Source organism: Babylonia areolata, chromosome 1, assembly GCF_041734735.1.
Source record: "Babylonia areolata isolate BAREFJ2019XMU chromosome 1, ASM4173473v1, whole genome shotgun sequence".
Taxonomy (NCBI): Eukaryota; Metazoa; Mollusca; class Gastropoda; order Neogastropoda; family Buccinidae; genus Babylonia; species Babylonia areolata.
This window is the reverse complement of record NC_134876.1, coordinates 44,154,730-44,175,281: the sequence shown is the minus strand read 5'-3', so window position 1 is coordinate 44,175,281 and position 20,552 is coordinate 44,154,730. Positions and strand designations below refer to the sequence as shown.

The window sequence follows — 20,552 nt, the reverse complement described above, 5'->3', positions numbered from 1 at the left end:
ATTACGAACAGCACCACCACACGTGGACAGTACCCTCAGAGCGCCTGCTCGTCACCCACTACAGCCTGCTGCTCAATGAACCACCCCTGTAACGACTGCTGGGGACAAGACAAGCAATCATCAGAACACACACACACCCCATAATAATCAGCCCCCCGCATCTTAAAGCAAACAGCTGAAGGAGGACACAGAATCAAAATGAACAAAGCAGATTGTTTCATATATTCATTCTGTTTTAATTCCACAAGGGTTCTCCGCCCTGTCTCCACCCCAACCACACATTCCTCTCTCTCTCTTTCTCTCTCTTTCTCCATCTCATAATCAACATTTCAAAGATCCAATTTTTGTTTTGTCAATGTTCTGGTTTAAAATTGAATCATATTATTTAACCCCTTGACTGCTACTGAGAATCCAGTTGTCGGTGAAGGGCTGTCACCTCACTGATATAACACTGAACAGACAGGTCAGGACGTCGGTGAAGGGCTGTCACCTCACTGATATAACACTGAACTGACATGTCAGGACATCAGTGAAGGGCTGTCACCTCACTGATATAACACTGAACGGACAGGTCAGGACGTCAGTGAAGGGCTGTCACCTCACTGATATAACACTGAACAGACAGGTCAGGATGTCAGTGAAGGGCTGTCACCTCACTGATATAACACTGAACAGACAGGTCAGGACGTCAGTGAAGGGCTGTCACCTCACTGATATAACACTGAACGGACAGGTCAGGACGTCAGTGAAGGGCTGTCACCTCACTGATATAACACTGAACTGACAGGTTAGGACGTCGGTGAAGGGCTGTCACCTCACTGATATAACACTGAACGGACAGGTCAGGACGTCAGTGAAGGGCTGTCACCTTACAGATATACCACTGAACGGCCAGGTCAGGACGTCAGTGAAGGGCTGTCACCTGACTGATATAACGCTGAACTGACAGGTCAGGACGTCGGTGAAGGGCTGTCACCTCACTGATATAACACTGAACGGACAGGTCAGGACGTCAGTGAAGGGCTGTCACCTCACTGATATAACACTGAACTGACAGGTCAGGACGTCAGTGAAGGGCTGTCACCTCACTGATATAACACTGAACTGACAGGTCAGGACGTCGGTGAAAGGCTGTCACCTCACTGATATAACACTGAACGGACAGGTCAGGACGTCAGTCACCAATTCTTTATTTGGACTTCTTCATCTGGGGATCTGCACTGTTTTCATTCAACAAAAACCAATGACACCACATGAAACTATACAAAGTGCACTAACTGCACTTCAGATTCAAGCCACACTAATCTCATTTCATCCAAGTTCAGCAGTCAAGGGATAAAAATCATAACTTTCGTTCAAATCTACTTTAAAAAAAAAAACCATTTTTCGTTTACACCAAATACACTTACTGGAATGTGTAAGAGGAAATCACTGGAAATGGCTATGACGATAGTGCAAGGATTTAACAATTTGATATTATTTCACCATTTCCACTCTGAATCTTTTCAAACAGTGCTGGTTTGTTTGTTTTTTTTTTCTTTTGGAACCTTTTACCTGACAATCAACCATTCATAACACATCCTTTTTTCTTCTTCTTTATATACACATATAACAATTAACATTTCTTTAAAATAACCAGTTAACGGCATTCATATGGGAATCTGGAGAAAAAAAAAAGTAATTCTTTAAAAGTAGTCAAACAATTTCATAAATGCATAAGAAAACTATACCTTTTTTTTTCCTCTAACATATACATATCTGATCCCAATACCTTAATCGTTTCCCTCTTAATTTGAAAAGACAGAAGAAAACAAAACAAACAAAAAAAGGTAAAAATGAGGATAAAACTTACATTAGTAGGCATGAAGTTAAAAAAAAAAACACTTTAAAAAAGACAAAAGATTAGATGACCAAGGAAAAAACTGAGAAGAAGGAGATGAAAAAAAAAAAGAAAAAAAGATGATAACCACGACAATGATGATAATAATGATGGTTAAGGTTCCCATCGCTTTAAAAAAAAAAAAAATTTTTTTTAAACACCCCTCTTTGGGGCTGTGAATTCATATCCACTGTGTCAGGGTCTTGGAGAAGGCAGGGCCTAATCCTGTCTTCCCACAGTTTTAACCTTCCCCTACCAAAGGCGGGTACCCGTTGACACCTGGGTGGAGTGAGGAAAACAGGAGCAAACAAAGTCTGTGGCCTTTCATGCCCTGCTCTCATGGTGACCTCAGTTTCGATGCCCCTCCACTTCCGTGCTTGGGGTGAGTCCTGTCAATGTCGTCAGATTCATGGGGGGCTGTTGTTTGAGGGACGTGGTGGCGGTCTCCACTCTGGGAGAGACGCTCACTCAGTCTGGCTCCGCGACTAAGCCATTATTGTCGTTAGTAGGGGGCTTAGTAGGTGGTGTCCTAAGTACGTTAAAACAGAACAGGCACCACTGAACACCACCGAAGTGACTCAGCAGCAGTGCAGGGTCTCCTCTGGTGTGTGGCCTGCAGGCGACCTAACATCGATGGTTCCCTGTGGACTGCCGACGCTGGAACTGCGACGGACGAACCCGGGTGTGGCTGTGTACGGGGGAATCTAAATGAGCGGCGTGGGAGTAATGCCACTGAAACGGTGCAGATGATGGGGCAGCAAAAAAAAAAAAAAAAAAAAAAAAAAAAAAAAAAAAACAGGAGCAAACTGCCTTTCCCAAGGACACAAGGCCATGCTGAAACACGGCCTCAAACTCTCATCACTGGTGAAAACTAGATCGCAAATCCAGTGCCTAGCTTATCGTTAGCACCTCCTAATTCTTCTTCTTCTTCTTCTGCGTTCGTGGGCTGCAACTCCCACGTTCACTCGTATATACGCGAGTGGGCTTTTACATGTATGACCGTTTTTAACCCGCCATGTAGGCAGCCATACTCCGCTTTCGGGGGTGTGTATGCTGGGTATATTCTTGTTTCCATAACCCACCGAACGCTGACATGGATTACAGGATCTTTAACGTGCGTATTTGATCTTCTGCTTGCGACCAGACACGAAGGGGGTTCAGGCACTGGCAGGTCTGCATATATGTTGACCTGGGAGATCGTAAAAAATCTCCACCCTTTACCCACCAGGCGCCGTCACCGTGATTCGAACCCGGGACCCTCAGATTGAAAGTCCAACGCTTTAACCATTCGACTATTGCGCCCGTCAGCACCTCCTAATAATGATGATGATTTATGAAAAAATAAAATAAAATAAAAAGCTGATAATAAAAAAAAAAAAAAAAAAAAAAAAAAAAAAAAAAAAAACAGAAGAAGAGGAGAAAAAGGAACAGCAGCACAACACCACTTGCCACAACGTCAAGAAAGGCAATACTCACGGATCGTCAAACACTTTATCGTCATGTTCACGGCGATAAAGACCGGCCAACTTGACAGCGAAGATAAGACACGGGATACACAAGAACAGACACCAGCCCACGCTGAACCAGAATCCATTCTGTCCACACACACACACACACAAGTTATCATACCACGCTGAACCAGAATCCATTCTGTCCACACACACACACACAAGTTATCATACCACGCTGAACCAGAATCCATTCTGTCCACACACACACACACAAGTTATCATACCACGCTGAACCAGAATCCAATTCTGTCCACACACACACACACACAAGTTATCATACCACGCTGAACCAGAATCCATTCTCTCCACACACACACACACAAGTTATCATACCACGCTGAACCAGAATCCATTCTGTCCACACACACACACAAGTTATCATACCACGCTGAACCAGAATCCATTCTGTCCACACACACACACAAGTTATCATACCACGCTGAACCAGAATCCATTCTGTCCACACACACACACAAGTTATCATACCACGCTGAACCAGAATCCATTCTGTCCACACACACACACAAGTTATCATAATCAGGAGACTCTAGTCTGACAATGCTTTGTTATCAACCCTATGTATTTCTTCTCGCAAGAACTTTTGTCTACTGCTAGGGAAATAATTATTCGTTTTTGCTTGTTTGCTTGCAGAGTTGCATGCTTTTGTAGGTTTTAGTTTTTGACATAACTCTTTTTCATTTCTGGGTGGGTGAAGGTGGTGGTGGTGGTGGTGGTAGTAGCAGTAGCAGTACTGGTAGTAGTGTGTGTGCCTGCATGCCTGCGTGAATGTGTAAGCATGTGTAAATATATGTTACTGTGCAATTGTATATGCGTATGTCCACTTCTGCACACATATCTGCAAACACACATGACCAATATGCCTTCATGTCAGTGAAAGTTCCCTTGAGATCACAGAAGAGAAAAGACTGAAAAGAGCTGACGCACCACCAAGCTAACCCTGCAGAAAGAGACACAGCCAAATATTTCAACAAGGCTCGACATTGTACATATAGCACACAATACAGACAGAAATTCCTTAACAGCTGATTTTTCCAAACACAAGGCAACCTTAAAATCATCATTCCACGAAGCACAGTGACAGCATGAATTCTGTCAATAAAAAGACTTGAGTGGAACAGAATCAACAGCCATCACCAACACATACCAAGGGTTCCAGCACCACAATGCACACTCCATCAGTGGCAGAGTAAAAGCCATCATAGATTGGCCGGCACTGTCCAATGTTTTCATACACCTGCAACAACAACAAAAACAAAAAAAAAGAAGTAGTTTTCATCGTTAAACTGTGGAAAAGATGTTGAAAACCATTCCTTTCAACCTTTAGCTTATGAAATTTTTTTTTAACAATAAATCATTTCAAGTTCTCTCACACTTTCGTTTCTTTTCATCACAAGCTCACCATCTCTCACATGCATGCACAAAAACAGATAAACAAGTGAACATCTGTGCATGTGCACCCACCAGTTATCAAGAGTGCACACATTCACATACACACACAAACACACACACACCCACAAACACACACACACATTCGCACGCTGTGTAAACTATGAACAGGTGGCAGAAACATGAAATCAAAGACAGAAGATCAAGAACAAAGAGACCAAAAGTGGTTGAAGAACTGTTCTGGGCTGCTCATTTCTTTTTTGCCTGTCCACATGCATGAATGTATATATTTCGGCATTTCTTTTATCCCCTCACCCCATCCCACCCCAAAAAAGTGTACAGATTGAAGGCAGAGTTTTATAAAAGTACATACATCTGTCATCATCTGTTGGATGAAATCATCGGCCACATTCAGGACTCGTTCAATCACCACATCTAGTTGCTGCAAACACATCAAGCAAAGGATGTAACATCATTCGCGTATCTTGTGTACACATGCATAGAAATACACATATGCACACACTCGCACACATGCACAAACATACATACACACAAATTTATGTTCCCATGTATAAATCCTCCCACGTATAAATTGCCCGTGGAAACTGGGAAAACAAAACAAAAAAATTAAAAAAAGCAAACAAGCAGATATATGCATGGCACTTGGTAATGCGTCGTACATGACACAGGGCCTAACACTGTTCTACGATATGACTTCAGCAGAATGCGATGTACATGACATAAGGTCTAACACTGTTCTACGATATGACTTCAGCAGAATGTGTCGTACATGACATAAGGTCTAACACTGTTCTACAATATGACTCCAGCAGAATGCATCATACATGACACAGGGCTGAACATTGTACCGCAATGACTCTCTGGAAATGTGATGTACATGACAGAGTCTAACACTGTTCTACAATAAGACATTAGCAGAATGCATTGCACATGACACATAGCCTAACATTGTGCTATAATATGACTCTAGCAGAATGCATTGTACATGAGTGTCATTGTGCTATGACTCTAGCAGAATGCACTGTACATGACATGGGTCTAACACTCTTCTACAATATGACTCGAGCAGAATGTATAGTACATGACACATGGCCGAACACTGTACCACAATATGACACTCCAGAAATGCGATGTACATGACACAGGGTCTAACGCTGTATCACAATACGACACTTTGGAAATGCAATGTATATGACACAGGCTCTAACACTGTTCCACATGGCACTCTGGAAATGCAATGCACATGGCACAGGGTCGAACACAGTACCACACACTTCAACCCCCGTGACGGTGCTCACCGTTTTGACCAGCTGTGTCTTCTTGGCGTTGAAGTTGTCCTGGGCCGTCTGCAGGTTGTTGAGCAAGGCAGCAGTGGCGGGTCGGATCTGCAGGCACACACACAGAGCACATCAAAGCGAGTCACCAGTCACCACTAACCCACCGTCAGATACAGAAGGAGGTAAACCGCCGTGACCAACGGTGTGCCGCAGACATGGTCCACACCAGCGTCACTGTCAGACTCAAAAACCGCTACAGCACACTTGCAGTGGCTGTGTGAGTTGTGTGTCGTGTTTGTGTGTGTGTGTGTGTGTGTGTGTGCTTGTTGTTGTTGTTGTTGTGTTTGTGAGAGTGTGTGTGTGTGTGTGTGTGTGTGTGTGTGATTGTGAGAATATGGAATAAATGAGTGTGTAAAAGCCTCTGTGTGTGTTATGTGTAAGTGTGTATGTGTGAGTATGTGTATGTGTGCGTGTATGTGTCAGTGTGTGTGTGTGTTGGTATGAGTGAATGAGTATAAGTGTGTGTGTGTGTGTGTGTGCTTGTACGTGTGTGTGTGTGTGTGTGTGTGTGTGTGCGCGCGTGTGTGTGTGCATGTATGCGTGTGTGCATATGCACAGTTTCAGAGTGTGTATGCACACCACACATGCATAAGAATGCATGCACACTGGTATGCATGTGTCTTCATGTGTGTATACCTCTTTGTGTATGTTCAAGTGGCATGAGAGGTTGGCTTTATGAAATCACACAACAGCTTACAAAATGTCCGAAAGCAGAAAAATAACAACACTGACAGCAACTTACCTTGGCATCTGCCTGAGTCTCCAGAAATCTCAACGAGGTGTTCAAGGATTTCTGCAATGAACAATTCACACTTCAGTGTGTGGTCAAATCATACTGTGAACTCTCTTCTTTCTCTGGGTGCTTCAGGGCGATTTTGTGGGATGCTACACACTACTAGCTGTTTTTTTGTTTTGTTTTTTTTTTTAAGGCAAAAGGGAAAAACATGAAATGCCCAATATCCTTGCAGCCTTCAGAAGCTTTCCTTGATTATCCCTTCACGCACCCCATTACACACCTCCCCCAATCCCCACACCCTGTCCCCAAATAATATTTTCATTTTCATGACTGCAGCAGACTACTTCGTATGTACACTTGATATGAATAACTCAAATAAACATTTTTTTTTTTTTAGCAAAGTTTTCCTTTGCTTTTGGATAAAATACATTTTCTGGTTTGTACAATTTTCTTAAAAAATAAACGAAAGTCTACGAAAAAAAAAAACAGGGTTAAAAAATCCACACAGCATTAATAATAATGACTTTAAAATGTATCATTTAATTATCAACTATATCTGAACATATGAATTACTTTACCAAACACACTACACACACACACACACACACACACATACCTGCACACCACACCTAAAGCACACATGCACACACACACACACATGCCAAGAGATGAAAGAAATAATCCCCCAAAAAACAAAGTAAATTCAAGATTCACACACACAACACACACACAAACACACACACACACCCAACAAAATACTCCACTTTGGGTAGGATTTTATGAAAAGGACACTTTAAGCAGCCGTACACTGTTAGTGGGGGTGTAACCCATGATGCTAACTGCAGGGTTCCCAGAGATGTGACCAAACAAAATTCCATTCTTTTTCCATACCTTTTCCAGACCTGAACATAATATTTTCCATACAAAATACAAAAGCAAACTGAAGTGAAAAAAAATAAGTCAGCGACACACCTCAGTATCAATGTTCAATTTTACTTCTTTTTTTAAAAATATATATTAATAGTTTTTATTTTAATGCATTAACCTGATTAAACTCTTTGTTGAATGGTGGAGCTCAAGGGTTTTTACTTTTATCAAAATCCAAGACTTTTTCCAAACAATGAAGGAGCAAAATATGTACTTCCAACTTTTCCAGACCAGGAAATGGTTCTCTCATTTTCCAACAAGTTTTCCAGACTTCCATGACTCTGTACGAACTCTCTCACTAAACGACAGTCATGCTGGACAATGACCATCACACCAGCAGAGGGGACAACTGTTATCCCGACCATCTGGACTATAATTTGATTCAAGTGGATGGTATCTTGCCCCGGTTACGTTTCCTGTCGTTACAGTCTAGCAAACACAGCCGGCAGGACGGAGGGAGGCACTGACCACAGCTTTCTTCATCTGGGCGACCAGGGTCTGGTCCAGTGTGTCCAGTTCGTCAGCCTTGGCCAGCAGCGCAACCTTGAAGCTGGTGTCTGCTGAACCCTGTCCGTCAACATCAACATCAGTATTTTGTGATGAATTGTGTGTGTGTGTGTGTGTGTGTGTGTGTGTGTGTGTGTGTGTGTGTGTGTGAGTGTGAGTGTGTGTGTGTGTGTGTGTGTGTGTTATGTTGTGACTCTGTGTGTGTGTGTGTGTGTGTGTGTGTGTGTGTGTGTGTGTGTGTGTGTGTGTGTGTGTGTGTGTGTGTGTGTGTGTGTGTGTGTGTGTGTTACGTTGTGATTGTGACTGTGTTTGTGTTTGTGTGTGTGTTTTCTTCTTCAGTTTAACGTCTATTCACTATAAGTGTTTTTAGACGGAAAGGACTAAAGTAGTGTATAAAGGAAAGGGAATGCATGTGAATATATGTGTTAAAAAAAGAAAAAAAAGAAAAAAAGTGCATGTTATGTATCAGAGGAAAAGTATATTATAAGAAAAAGTCTAAAGAGGTTGTGGTGTGTATTGAATGAGTTGCCATGGGAAGGAGAATATGTATATGCATATCAACAAGTATTAACCTACAACAATGTAAATATAAATAACAGTATTAAATATAATACATCGAAGGAGGATACTAACTGGACTGGAGTTTAAAATTTCTGAAAACATTCTAAGCAATGAATAATCATTCTAAGCAATGAATAATCATTCAAAATCTTTTCAGTGGCTAATGAAATACTGGAAGAAGAGTCATCAACTACATCTTTTGGAAGTAACTGTCTTATGCTCGGACAATGAATGAGTAGATGGCTTACAGTTATTTGCTTACCGCATATACATTTTATAGTGTGTGTGTGTGTGTGTGTGTGTGTGTGTGTGTGTGTGTGTGTGTGTGTAGAGAAGGTTGGTGGTGGCATGGTGTAAGTTGTGCAAGTGTGCATATATGTGTGTGTGTGTGTGTGTGTGTGCGTGTGCGTGCGTGCGTGTGTGTGTGTGTGATATCACTTAGGATGGAAAGACATCAAACTGAAGATGATGATGACTACTACAACACACACACCATTTCAATTCCTTCCTGAACTGAACTGACCTGATACGCAATGTTCCGGAGGTTGTTGGCCAGAATGTGAAGGTCGCCTGCAGTCAGGTTCCGGTTTATCTGCACAAGGGTTGAAAACCAACAACACTGGTAACATTTCACCCACTCCATGAGCAGTCTACCCACTTCAATCCCATCTTCACTGTCTGATGCAAAGCTCACATATCAGATCAACTCTTCAGACATATACTGTTTTTGACTCCAGCTTTACTCAACATAATGCAGAAATTCATAAAAAACAATTCATTGCTTTCAACCTTACATGACAGAATAACAAGCTTGTGTGTGTGTGTGTGTGTGTGTGTGTGTGTGTGTGTGTGTGTGCGTGTGCGTGTGTGTGTGCGTGTGTGTGTGTGTGTCTATGTGTCTGTGTGTGTCTGTGTGTGTCTATGCTTGCATGCATGCATACATGCCCATGAGCCAGCCCATGCAAGCAGGAGTTCATGTATGCACAGATGCACATGTTTATGAATGGTTTGTGTCTGTTGATGCTGCTTCTGTGCGTAGTGTAACAGAAACTACTGCTTTTATCAGATGCCAAGCTAAATTCCAGCCCCTCCTCCCTATCTCCATACTGCAGGATTTCATGAACACATTCTTCATTGACCTGTTCTGATCTAAATTCACTTCAGTGTTTGAGACAGTTGCTTGAGAATTCAGCTTTCTGTAACATTGCTAAAACACTGGCAGAATGGCCTTTGTATATATTCATCACAAACAATAGTATGAAGCAATGTACAGCGTATGAGATATACAAGAGCATGAAGCAATATACAAACACTGACATACCAATAAGCACCTTTGGCATGAACGTTGTTAACTGTCGCAAAGCCATAACATCAAATAAAAAAAAAAAACAAAAAAAAAACAATACATGAATGTCTGCTTCCAACGATATTATGTTACATACCACCTGACTCATTTTAAAAAGGAACAAGATAACTAAACAAACAAGGCTGATAAATGGAAGAGCAGGGACAGATAATGTGAGTGCTTCAGCTGGAAACTTTAGCAACCAAAGCTCTGTTTTTATACTGTCATCTTCCCCGTCTTTGTCATGGTTTTCTGAATACTCCTTCTGTTTTACTTCAGGAACTTTCAAGACCCTTTCAAACACTTCTGTTTTGAGTGAGCCAAGTCAATTTTGGTATCCTGAAGAAAATCAAAATGTCTCACCTGTCATTTTTAATACAGGCCCTCATCGTTTACGTCTGTACTCAAAACAAACTGGTGCTCAATACTTACATAAAATGATGCAACATCAATGTACAGATAAAACACATTGTCACAAACCGTTCCCTCACAGCACACACAAAAAGCAACTGATATCAAGTCACAAACATTGGGACAACAAACACACTGACACAGGAAAATCATTATCCACAATTTCCTGCAGTCTGTCACTGGTAACAGCCTTTGGTGTTCTATGATAACAAACACAAAAATCATTATCCACAATTTCCTGCAGTCTGTCACTGGTAACAGGCTTTGGTGTTCTATGATAACAAACACAAAAATCATTATCCACAATTTCCTGCAGTCTGTCACTGGTAACAGGCTTTGGTGTTCCATGATAACAAACACAAAAATCATTATCCACAATTTCCTGCAGTCTGTCACTGCTAACAGCCTTTGGTGTTCTATGATAACAAACACAAAAATCATTATCCACAACTTCCTGCAGTCTGTCACTGGTAACAGGCTTTGGTGTTCCATGATAACAAACACAAAAATCATTATCCACAACTTCCTGCAGTCTGTCACTGGTAACAGCCTTTGGTGTTCCATGATAACAAACACAAAAATCATTATCCACAATTTCCTGCAGTCTGTCACTGGTAACAGGCTTTGGTGTTCTATGATAACAAACACACTGACACAGGAAAATCATTATCCACAACTTCCTGCAGTCTGTCACTGGTAACAGGCTTTGGTGTTCCATGATAACAAACACAAAAATCATTATCCACAATTTCCTGCAGTCTGTCACTGGTAACAGGCTTTGGTGTTCCATGATAACAAACACAAAAATCATTATCCACAATTTCCTGCAGTCTGTCACTGGTAACAGCCTTTGGTGTTCTATGATAACAAACACAAAAATCATTATCCACAATTTCCAGGAGCACAGCCTGTGGTTATGTCTTTACCCTGGAAAAACAAATTTTGGTTCATTCGTTGCTGTTTTTTAAAACAGGTGCTCTTCGTTCCTCACTCTAGCTTCAATATCCTGTTGAAGAACTGGTGGAAAAGCCATCCACCCCCTGTCTCTCCTGAAGAAGAAACATTGCAAGTTTTGACAGCCTGAAAAAGTGTCATGTCAAGTTGCCTTTTGAAAGCTGACAGGATGTGTATATCCCACATTATCTTTTGACTTCAGAAACAATTCATCAGGGTACCTACTCTTTTTCATCATCACTTCTCACACAACACTGATAATCTGCATGTATCTCCAACTTCCTGCAGCCTATGGCAATTCTCTTCACAGCCTGCCCTCTATTCACACTGGCTTCAGGTTTTCCATGTACACAGTTGTCTTTGTATCTGTTTGAGGAGTCTGTATTTCTCTTCACTAAGGAGTTTCTTTAACCAGCACTCAATGGGCACAATAGCCAAACAGTCTGAGCACTGGACTCTCAATCTGAGGGTTCTGCGTTCAAGCCCTCTATCAGCGACTGGCAGGTTAAGTATGAAGATTTTTCAAACCTCCCATACCTACGTAAGTGCAGACTTGCCAGTGCCTTAACCCCCTTCACGACTACAAACACACTGAAGATCAAATATGCACATCAACAATATCTTGATCCAAGTCTGTTTGAAGAGTTATGAAAACACTAACAAAGCGAGCATGTACATCCCCAAAACTGGAGTATAACCACCCATACAACAGGGTAAAAACAGTCATACACTTAAAACTCCAAATGAGTCAACATTGGAGCTTAAGCCCATTAATGCAGAAAGAAAGAAAGAAAAAAAAACAAATCTTGTCTGGTCACAGTGTTTGGGTTTTCTATCAAGACCTATCCCATCTTCCACAATTTTCTCCTTTCCCAACTGGTATCTCCACTGATCGATAATAATTATATCAAAGCAGACTGAAGAGTTCAGTTTGCGTTCTTCGAGGGCTGAATGGCCTCTTTCTTTGCCTGAAAAGACTTCCGAGTGGCACAGGGCAGTTCAGAAACAAATCAACCCTCTTATACAGATTGTGCAGGACTAAAATGTATGACCTTGTTTGTGAACAATGGTAATAATTTTTGTTTAATACAACAGCAATAACAGCAGACAGTATGAAAGTGGTCACTAGTTGTCAGGGAATGATGTCCCTTTTTTTTCAATACAACAGAAATAACAACAGACAGTATGAAAGTGGTCACTAGTTGTCAGGGAATCATGTCCCTTTTTTTCAATACAACAGAAATAACAGCAGACAGTATGAAAGTGGTCACTAGTTGGCAGGGAATCATGTCCCTTTTTTTTCAATACAACAGAAATAACAACAGACAGTATGAAAGTGGTCACTAGTTGGCAGGGAATGATGTCCCTTTTTTTTCAATACAACAGAAATAACAACAGACAGTATGAAAGTGGTCACTAGTTGTCAGGGAATGATGTCCCTTTTTTTTCAATACAACAGAAATAACAACAGACAGTATGAAAGTGGTCACTAGTTGTCAGGGAATGATGTCCCTTTTTTTTCAATACAACAGAAATAACAACAGACAGTATGAAAGTGGTCACTAGTTGTCAGGGAATGATGTCCCTTTTTTTTCAATACAACAGAAATAACAACAGACAGTATGAAAGTGGTCACTAGTTGTCAGGGAATGATGTCCCTTTTTTTCAATACAACAGAAATAACAACAGACAGTATGAAAGTGGTCACTAGTTGTCAGGGAATGATGTCCCTTTTTTTCAATACAACAGAAATAACAACAGAGAATAAAAGGAAGACAACAATGAAGAAAAGCAGACATACATACACACACACCCTGCTCATGCTCAACAATAGCAATACTACAAAGACATAAACACACTGGCATTACATATGCACTTGACTGCACATATGAATGCACACAAACATGCAAACAAGTATGCATAAACACACACATGCACACACACACACACACACACACTCAGAGCAAACATGCCAACAAACACAACACATCCAGAGATGACATGTACAGTTCACATGATGCAAGATGAAAATGGAAGCCCAGAAAACATGTCGTAATATACAACAAAGGGAATATTCTGAATTTAGAAGCAGAGAGATTTGATCTGTATTAATGCAGACAACCTGAAAAGAAGCTAAGCTCAAAAAGAAATTGTTTTGAGTGCAGGGAAAAAAATGCTAGAACTGCAGAAGATAAACACAACTCAAAATAACATGAGGGTAACACCATGAGAGACTTCCATTCTAAATGCAAGCATGTTCAAGATCAAACTTATCTGATTATAGATTGATATTAACTGCAAATGAAATATACATGCACACCTACACAAAGCAAGCTGAATGACTTACATTATGCACATGACTGCATTCTGACTGGCATCTAGTTCATGCTTTTCTGTTTTTTTATTTTTTTTTACCTCCTGCTTAGGCAGTTATGCTTGGAAAAAAAAAGAAAGTAAAAAAAAAGCAGTTATAGCTGAGAAAACCAAAAGTGGTCTAGGAAGATTCAGACTGTCACAGCACAACATGACACACGCTCTCCACCTCTCTGGGTTTTACAGACCTCAACCTCAAACGGTCACTATACTCATCATGCAAAACCTATCCATGCCTACAAACCCACCTTATTCATCTAAAAAAAAAGGGAAAGAGAAAGAAATCTGTTAAAAATGGCTCCATCATACATACACCACATAATACATTTCTGGGTCAAATTTCTTTGACCAAACATGCAGACATATTCACATAATTTTACTGTGCTAAATGAGACGAAAGAGCAAATCATAAAACTTCTGCAAGACAAAACTATTACTTGAAGCATCAGTGGCTCCTTTCATGACCACAAGCTTCAGAACCCTGATTCTGATCAGGCGAAAAGCTTATCTTCTCTCACAATTCACTCAGCTGTGCGTGGTTCACGTTAAGCAATGTAAAGCAATGCTGCTTAAATGTATTTTGGACATGTCATCACCACTGTCTTTGGTTAATGATGGTTTTCAGTTTGTTTGATCTCTGAAGCTCAACTCATTTCTCTTAAAGCAAGTGTAGGTGTCCATGGCCAAGTTGATAATGGATTCCCATGACACCTTGTACCCTACTGTGGAAACAAGGTATAGCTTCCATTCACAATCTACTACAAAAAATGTGCAGCACTCTTTCTTTCAGATATCTTCACAGACAAAATACCAACACAAGTGTATACTCAAGAAACAGAAGACAAAGGAAGCAATCTTGCTCTTTACAAACCAACCAACTATGAAACGCCATCTACGAAAACATTTTTAAAAGTCTGTCAGAGCAAACTGTGCATATTAAGATACACCCATTGTTAATACTTTTAGAGGAAGTAGGGTAGGTAGGCCTTATTGCAAACAGTGTGTAATTGTGTATGGTTTGTGTAACACCCCACTTTGAAGCATTTTCACCACACACATTTCACACTTAAACGTCTGCTTCATCCTATTCAGATACCTTAATGAATATTCATTTCCAAGAAACAGTCAAACATCAGCTATATTCTGTACTCTTTCTTCTCTTCTGCACTTTTTCTTCTCTCACCACTGTCAACCAAGTTCACAAATCCAAGTTCACAATCCTAAAATCAAGGGAAGCAAGCAAGACTTGTCATTCGCTTGTAGGACTTGAGCTTTGACACAGTTTAAAATAACTGATTTGATTGCATATTTTGAATGAATTTGCATAACCAGTGCTGGAAGAATTTAAGAAAGCATGTTGGTGACAGAATGAGAATGTCAGTTTTGACAGGAATCTCCAAAATAGTGTCATTTGCAGTTAGACCTTTGGGTATTTTGACACGAGTCTACTTGCAAACAATGTTGCACAGCTACTGAGTGCTCTTAAAAGGGTGTGTTAGTGTGTGATGTGGGCTGTGTGTGTTTACATGTGTGTTTGTGTGTGTGTGTGTGTGTGTGTGCATGTGTGATCAAAACAAATAATACAACAGTGTGGTGTGATGTTCCAATAATATGTTATGTCCAGTGAGTTGAAGACCTGCTTCTGTTTTAAGTGTCCACATGTACCCAAACTCATTGTTCGCAATTAGACATGCCTATCTGCATTAACCCTCAGGCACCCCTGCTATTTCAACCACTGAAAAAGCACTGAAGAGTAGACAAACTTTTCCTGGCGCAAACAAAAGGAGAAAGCCTTCAAAAACAGAAGAGCTACATCTGATGATCATATGACCTGGTATCTGTGCAATACACATGTTGAACTGGTCGCTTCAACTGGATCGTTTGCAATTAGGCCTACCTGCCTTATATATATATATATATATATATATATATATATATATATATAACCTTTTACCTATTTTTTTTTAAGATATATTTCTTGTTAATGAATGATTTTTAGATAAAGCATACATTGATATATCTTTAATCTCTAACTGTACATAAATACACTTCAGTGTCAAAAAACTGCTGACCAGAATGTCCATGCCATAGCAGACTAAGAGCCTTTCAAATGTATTTGAAAACAAGTGTTACACATATTCTGATCCTTCTTTTTTTTTTTTTTCAATAAGACAAATGAAATATTTTCAGCAATGACATTCAGTGAACTGTTTTAGAGCTCAATGCCACTGAGATGTCCTTGAAAATGATATGCACAGGAATGTTGCACTGTGATCAGCACTTTCTGACGCTGATCTACACATTTATACACATGTATATATGTTGCTGTTTTCATAACTGAAACACCTGATCATCATGTAAAAAATGTTACAAAATTGTATCGAAATACACAAATTCAAAAGAGAAAAAGAAAAACATTTTTCATGATTAAAAACCATCATATTTACGATCTTTCCGTACAAACAAACAGGGTCATGCAAACAATTGCATCTTCTGTCCACTCTCATACACATCACACACAAGAACTGTACATGCATAAACTTAACACATGTACAGATTTGTACATGTTCATATACATGACTGTGTACATGAACACACACACACTCATACACACACACATACACACACACATATGAGAGAGGACAGAAGATGTGGAGTGTTGGCCTAGAGGTAACGCATCTGTCTAGGAAGAGAGAATCTGAGCGCACTGGTTCGAATCCCAGCAGTCGCCAGTATTTTCTCCCCCTCCACAAGACCGTGAGTGGTGGTCTGGACGCTAGTCATTCGAATGAGACGATAAACTGAGGTCCCATGTGCAGCATGCATTTAGTGCATGTAAAAAAAAAAAAAACCACGGCAACAAAAGGGTTGTCCCTGGCAAAATTCTGTAGAAAAATCCACTATGGTTGGAAAACAAATAAAATCGTGGGCCGGAAAAAAAACACACAAAAATGGGCGACGCTGTCAGTGCAGCGACACTCTCTCCCTGGGGAGAGCAGCCTGAATTTCACACAGAGAAATCTGTTGTGACAAAAAGAGTAATACAATACAATACAAGCAGAACTAGTACTTAACACACACGTACCTCAGTGTAGTAGTCCTGGAAGATGATGGAGTCCAGGCCTGCAGTGGCAAAGTCGTTGATGGTCCTGTTCATGTCACTGGTGATAATGGTGATGTCTGGAATGTTGAACGTGGCCGTCTTCAGGTTGTCCAGTTCCTTCCTCAAGGGCTGTCAGAGTGACCATTGTTTCATATAAATCATTTGCCGTCTGCCAGACTGATGATCGTTTTATTTGAACCATTTATCTTCGGCCAGTCTAGACTATTGTTTTATTCCAATCATTTGCCTTGTGTCAGACTGACGATCGTTTTATTTCAATCATTTGCCTTCTGCCAGACACTGATGATTGTCTTATTTCAATCATTTGCCTTCTGCCAGACTGACGATTGTTTCATTTCAATCATTTGCATTCTGCCAGATTGATGATTATCTTATTTCAATTATTTGCCTTCCGCCAGACTGACAATTGTTTTATATAATTCATATGCCTTCTGTCAGATTGCCGATAAAAGGCATTTTAATCAGATGCCTTTCGTCAGATTGATGATTGTTTTATTTCAATCAGTTGCCTTCTGTCAGAGTGATGATTGTCACAGCAGCCAAACAGTATAAGTGTTGGACTTCAATCTGACGGTCCTGGGTTCAAATCATGGTGTGTGGGTTAAGGATGAGGATTTTTTTTTTCCCCAGATATCACAGTTCAAGAAATGTGCAGATGACCTGATAGTGCCTGAATCCCCTTCATGTGTATATGCAAGAACAAGTACATACATTACAGATCATGCCTAAAAAAAAACAGGAGTATAGGTGTATTCCTGGCAGGGTAAAAATGGCTGTGCGCATAAAAGCCCATTCTTACACATGAGTTTCAGTTTCAGTAGCTCAAGGAGGCGTCACCGCGTTCGGACAAATCCATATACGCTACACCACATCTACCAAGCAGATGCCTGACCAGCAGCGTAACCCAACGCGCTTAGTCAGGCCTTGAGAGAGCGAGTGTTCACATGAGTGAACATGGGAAGTTGCAGCTGACAAGTGCAAAGTCACATTCAATTACAATGATACAAACATGATGAAAAAAAAAGTGATACTATAACACACAGATAACTAAAATTTGTTGTGTCACCACATCTGAACATTTAAGACCAGACATTTTTCCACTTTTTTTTTTTTTTTTTTTTTAGTCTATAAATCAATACTTTTTTGGGGGGTTAACTTCTTGTGTTTTTTTTTTACGAGTACATGTTGTTTCATGGTTTAGTGAGCAAAGAATATAAATTGATGTGTCTTGCATGGTGGAAGAAACGAAATTAAAAGAAAACAAAATAATAATAATAATAATAATGGATACTTATATAGCACACTATCCAGAAATCTGCTCTAGGTGCTTTACAAAAACGCTTTCGTTAACATAAAACATTATGTCTATGTTACATACACACACCAAATGTGACTACACACACACACACACACACACGCACGCACGCACACACTGCATACATACATTTTAACATACATGTGTATCTAACAGCTACCCTAACACACACGCACACATAGGCAGGCACAAACTTACATAAACACACGCACACACAATACACATTCATATACATACATGTAGTTATGTACACATACATATGTATACACACATAGTCAAGCACAGCTAACGAAAAGGAAGTGGACCTGCCACAACTGAACTTATTGCTGAGGGAAAATGGATATGCGTGGAAGATGTTTTCTTCTTCTTCTTCTTCTGCGTTCACTCGTATGCACACGAGTGGGCTTTTACGTGTATGACCGTTTTTACCCCGCCATGTAGGCAGCCATACTCCGTTTTCGGGGGTGTGCATGCTGGGTATGTTCTTGTTTCCATAACCCACCGAACGCTGACATGGATTACAGGATCTTTAACGTGCGTATTTGATCTTCTGCTTGCATATACACACGAAGGGGGTTCAGGCACTAGCAGGTCTGCACATATGTTGACCTGGGAGATCGTAAAAATCTCCACCCTTTACCCACCAGACGCCGTCACCGTGATTCGAACCCGGGACCCTCAGACTGACAGTCCAACGCTTTAACCACTCGGCTATTGCGCCCGTCGGAAGATGTTTTGATATCACATCCTCTGAAAAAATAAAATAAACTAAAATCAGTACTCACGGTGAGGTCAGTGTACTGTGTGAGGTTCACCATGTTCTCCAGCTTCATGAGGTTGTAGATGGGACGATTCTTCTGACACCCACTGAAAGCAACCAACACAGGCCGTGGATATAGGTAGGGACTCACTTTGTGATTCAGTCCCACAGTACACTTCCAGTTCCATCTAAAGAAGAAACATTGACCTGGGGGTTGTGGGGGTGGGGGGGGGGGGGGAGCTATTTTGATGTTTCACACCCCCACTCCCCCATTCAAGATCCCGATTCTCTTTCCAAATGCATTCATCACCAACTTTATATCATGTTCATCCCTTTTTTTTTTCTTTTTTTAAATTCATCCTTGGCTTTTCTATTAAAAGAAAATAACTAATCAACATTTTACAACATTTTTATTACCCATTTCAATCCTGAAAATGACAGCCTTCAGACAACTGCCTGAACATTCAGCACAATACTTTTTTTTTTTTTCAAAGTGTCTGTTCCATCAGTGAAATGATGATAAAAGCAACATTTCGGTTTTCTGCGCTTTTTTTTTTTTTCATCTTCCTCCTTATTTCCATGACAAATATTCCTCCTGGAGAAGAAGAATGGAGTACAATCTATGTACATCTTAAGCCTCCTTTAAAAAAAAAAAAGAACAATCTTTTGCTGACTATCAACATGAGTGTAGATCTTGGTCGACTTACTCCAGAATGTCCACAAGGTTCAGGTTGATGTCCTTGCCACCAAACAGACCCTTCTGAAAGTTCACCGCTTGCATCACCGCTGTGTTGAATGGCTGAACAGAAATTTAACAAAATCAAGACTTTTTTTTTCTTTTTTCTAAGCCATTTTATTCAACAATGGCGAAAAAAACAACAAAACGCACACAAACAACAACAACACACACACGGCCAGTCTGGATGTGTGCATGGTCGTGATGATTGTGAAGAGGGACTGGGGGAATGAGTGCACTCCCTTTTGAAGCGGGGTACAAGACATTTGTTTGTTTGTTGTCACTGTTGTTTGTTTCATTATAAAAAAGCAATTTAACCATTTTATTAGAAAAGAAGAAAATCATAGATCTCATTTGTATGATGTTCCTTTCAATCTTCAAAAAAATCAGAGTCCTCAATAATATGTCAATATGTTGTACGGTGAAAAGTCACTGCATTATAATATAACTCTGAAAAGAAAAAGAAACCTTTACAAAGGGAAAAAAGAAACATAATAACAATACTACTATAAATAATAATGATAACAATGATTACTATTATCATTATGATTATTAATATCATTTTGAGTGTCTGTTCAGGGTTATGTGTATGCTATTTTTTCGTATCAGTTTTTAAATGCATTGTTATACACGTCAGTTTTTACACTG

General features: G+C 40.2%; 1 protein-coding gene across 6 annotated transcripts in view; it reads right to left on the bottom strand.

The window, feature by feature from the left end:
• LOC143283250 (prominin-1-A-like) overlaps positions 1 to 20,552 on the bottom strand; it is an 84,498-nt gene that overhangs the window by 17,169 nt on the left and 46,777 nt on the right. For 4 of the 6 annotated variants that reach the window (XM_076589427.1, XM_076589435.1, XM_076589464.1 and 1 more), the window contains exons 14-23: positions 19,876 to 19,967; positions 19,194 to 19,275; positions 17,055 to 17,201; positions 9,410 to 9,478; positions 8,287 to 8,385; positions 6,898 to 6,948; positions 6,117 to 6,203; positions 5,171 to 5,239; positions 4,556 to 4,645; positions 3,356 to 3,474 (exon numbers count right to left, since the gene is read on the bottom strand). In XM_076589427.1, coding sequence (XP_076445542.1) covers positions 3,356 to 3,474; positions 4,556 to 4,645; positions 5,171 to 5,239; positions 6,117 to 6,203; positions 6,898 to 6,948; positions 8,287 to 8,385; positions 9,410 to 9,478; positions 17,055 to 17,201; positions 19,194 to 19,275; positions 19,876 to 19,967 — 905 coding nt within the window. Of the gene's footprint in view, positions 1 to 33; positions 99 to 3,355; positions 3,475 to 4,555; positions 4,646 to 5,170; positions 5,240 to 6,116; positions 6,204 to 6,897; positions 6,949 to 8,286; positions 8,386 to 9,409; positions 9,479 to 17,054; positions 17,202 to 19,193; positions 19,276 to 19,875; positions 19,968 to 20,552 lie in introns of all 6 variants that reach the window. The other 2 variants (XM_076589451.1, XM_076589458.1) reach the window with 2 other exon arrangements.